General features: G+C 46.8%; 1 protein-coding gene across 1 annotated transcript in view; it reads right to left on the reverse strand.

Annotated features, from left to right (window-relative positions):
* Window positions 1-2423, reverse strand: part of LOC119585239 (putative uncharacterized protein MYH16) — a gene marked incomplete at its 5' end in the record, with an annotated part of 81296 nt that overhangs the window by 27926 nt on the left and 50947 nt on the right. Inside the window, 2 exon segments of the mRNA XM_037933898.1 lie at window positions 1346-1534; window positions 1964-2116. Coding sequence (XP_037789826.1) covers window positions 1346-1534; window positions 1964-2116 — 342 coding nt within the window.

Here is a 2423-nt window from a genome sequence, read left to right on the forward strand (position 1 = left end):
AAAGGTGCATGAATTGCGAAGGGAAAATATTGCGGAGAATAAGAGAGTGCCGGACAAAGAGAAATTTTGAGTTTGGTTGTTTAGTGCCGTTCCTCACTCCATACTCAAGAAAACAAATCATTAAGAAGAATCCATATGCATGTGAAAAGTGGTAAAAGCCAGAAAAGAAAAGATGATGCAGATTTTTAAGACTTTAAATATACTGAATTTTTTTTTTGGGAAGTCTAATAAAGAGTTTAAATGATGCAGACGGCAAGAATGGTGTTTTACTGTGATTCTCTCTTTTTTTTAAACTGTCTCTTCTACTGAAATGGATTTCTTTATCCAACTAATTTAATTCTGGATTATCAGAGATTCAGAACCCATCTCTCCATTTATCTATGACTGTCGGAGAGCAAGACAACACCTCAGCGTCACAGGGAAGCGCGGAGCCGAAGCGGAAGAAGCTGAATACTCACCCTAAAACACATTTTTTTTTCTCTCCATTTTTTTTCTTTGGGAAAGCGTTTCTTTAGCTCTTAAATCAACTCGCATGCTTTGCTTTCAAGTTCTGGACATCACAGAATCTCCATGACTAAACAAAAATAAACTTAGATATATATATATATGGCCATTCCATGCAGACTATGCTTAAGTGTTAATGGGTGTGGGAGAAACTCATGAAAAAAGGGATACAAAAATGAATCAATGTTAACTAACTTCACCGCAACTACGGAACAACAATTTAGAAACATTTCTCAAATTCTAAATCGTTTCAAATCTTCAACTTTACATTAATCACGATTCTTCTACAAAGGAAATTAGAGGAAAAAGAAATCCTGGTCGAGTTTGCTCTGGAAATTAGATACGTCGGCCTCTTTACTTTCATTAACAAATCTGTGAGGTTAAATTTGTTAAAAAGAGCGAGATTTTACTGAACGATTGCATTTGTGTCGAGCGAAGGCCTGAGAACGATCTGTGTCTACAACCCGCCGGCGAGGTTTCTCTTCAAACGCTCAAGGTGTCGGTTGCCGAAGAAGCCAGATTCGCTGATGGTCTTTGCTTGTCGAGGTTGTGAGGGTCTGCTTATCGCTCTGTGCACTAGCTTCCCCTTGCAAGACTAATGTCAGGCTAAATCTCAGTGAAGCAGTCTGTGTCTCTAAACCGTCAGTGCTCTCCTATCTCTAGTGGCTGTTAATCCGTTTTTTTTTCTTCTTTTTTTTAATAGGAAGACCTACTGAGGACTATCCAGCAGAACCCTTCGTGCCCCCACAGCTATCCCTCCCTCCTAGCCCCGACCCTCTCCCAGGCCCTCAGCGCGAGTCGGTGTGGAGGCCGTGAGATTCCTCCAGCAAGCATCACCCACCATGAGTTTCTGCGTCTGAGCCGACGTCTTCTCGTACTTTTCCTTGAGCAGTTCCATGTCCCCGAGCGCGTTCTCTCGGTCCCTCTGAGCCTTGCCAAGCTGCGCCTGCAACAAGTCCACCTTCTCGGTGAGCGTCTCCACCTCGGAAGCGGCCGACTCCCGCTCTTTCTGCAGGCGCGCCAACTGCGTCTGAGGGAGAACCAGCTGGTAGGTTAGCCAGGTGGCTTCAGAGGCAGGTGAGGGGAGGAGAGGTATAGGTGTCGAGGCTGGCGATGCTTCACGTATAATCAAAGCTCAGTTCTCGCAGTAAGCATGAACGACTTTTATCAACATTATTATTCTGTCAACTCAAAAAGCCTTGCAAGCTGGATGCACCAGGATTCCAAGTCAGCTAGCATTAAAAAAATCGGGGGGAGAAAAAAAATAATATATCAACCATCATAAAATAAACAGTTCCAACGTGGCGCTACATACTTCTAGAAGCTACAAAAGAAGCCTTCGGTATTGATATATCAACACGAGGTGCTGTGATGGCTATGGCGTCACACCGGACTTCGCATGCTTGGGGCACACAAGCAGGCTGGGGGTGGAGGGGCACGGGCGAGGCGGCCGACTTACCTGAACCTTGTCGTGCTTCTCCCGCAGGCGGTCGGCCTCCAGCTGCAGGGCCTCGCGCTCCTTGGCCAGCCTTGCGCTCTGGCCATGCGCCTTGTCCAGCTGGCTCTGGATCTGGTCGTAGTCGTAGGCCAGCTTCTCGCGCTCCGCTTGGACCTGTGGGAGGAAGAACGGGGTTTCTGCGTCAAAGAAAATGTGACCGTGCGCTCTCCCTACTTCAGCTGTTCTGACCTAAGGGTCATTACTAAGTTTATTCCCGTTAACTGTAACAACACTGTGCAAACTCAGACCCTCTGAGAGTCGCCGGAAAAGAGAGAAAAATCCCCCCAGGAAAATAGATCATGCGAAATGTCCAAGACGTTTGCAGGAAATGCAAGTGAGCGCCAAGATCGCAGGCTGGAGGACACCGGGCACGCCTGTAGCAGGTCGTCACGGACACACGGGAGCTGTGGAGGACGAAGGA

Source organism: Penaeus monodon, chromosome 19 (assembly GCF_015228065.2).
Source record: "Penaeus monodon isolate SGIC_2016 chromosome 19, NSTDA_Pmon_1, whole genome shotgun sequence".
NCBI lineage: Eukaryota > Metazoa > Arthropoda > Malacostraca > Decapoda > Penaeidae > Penaeus > Penaeus monodon.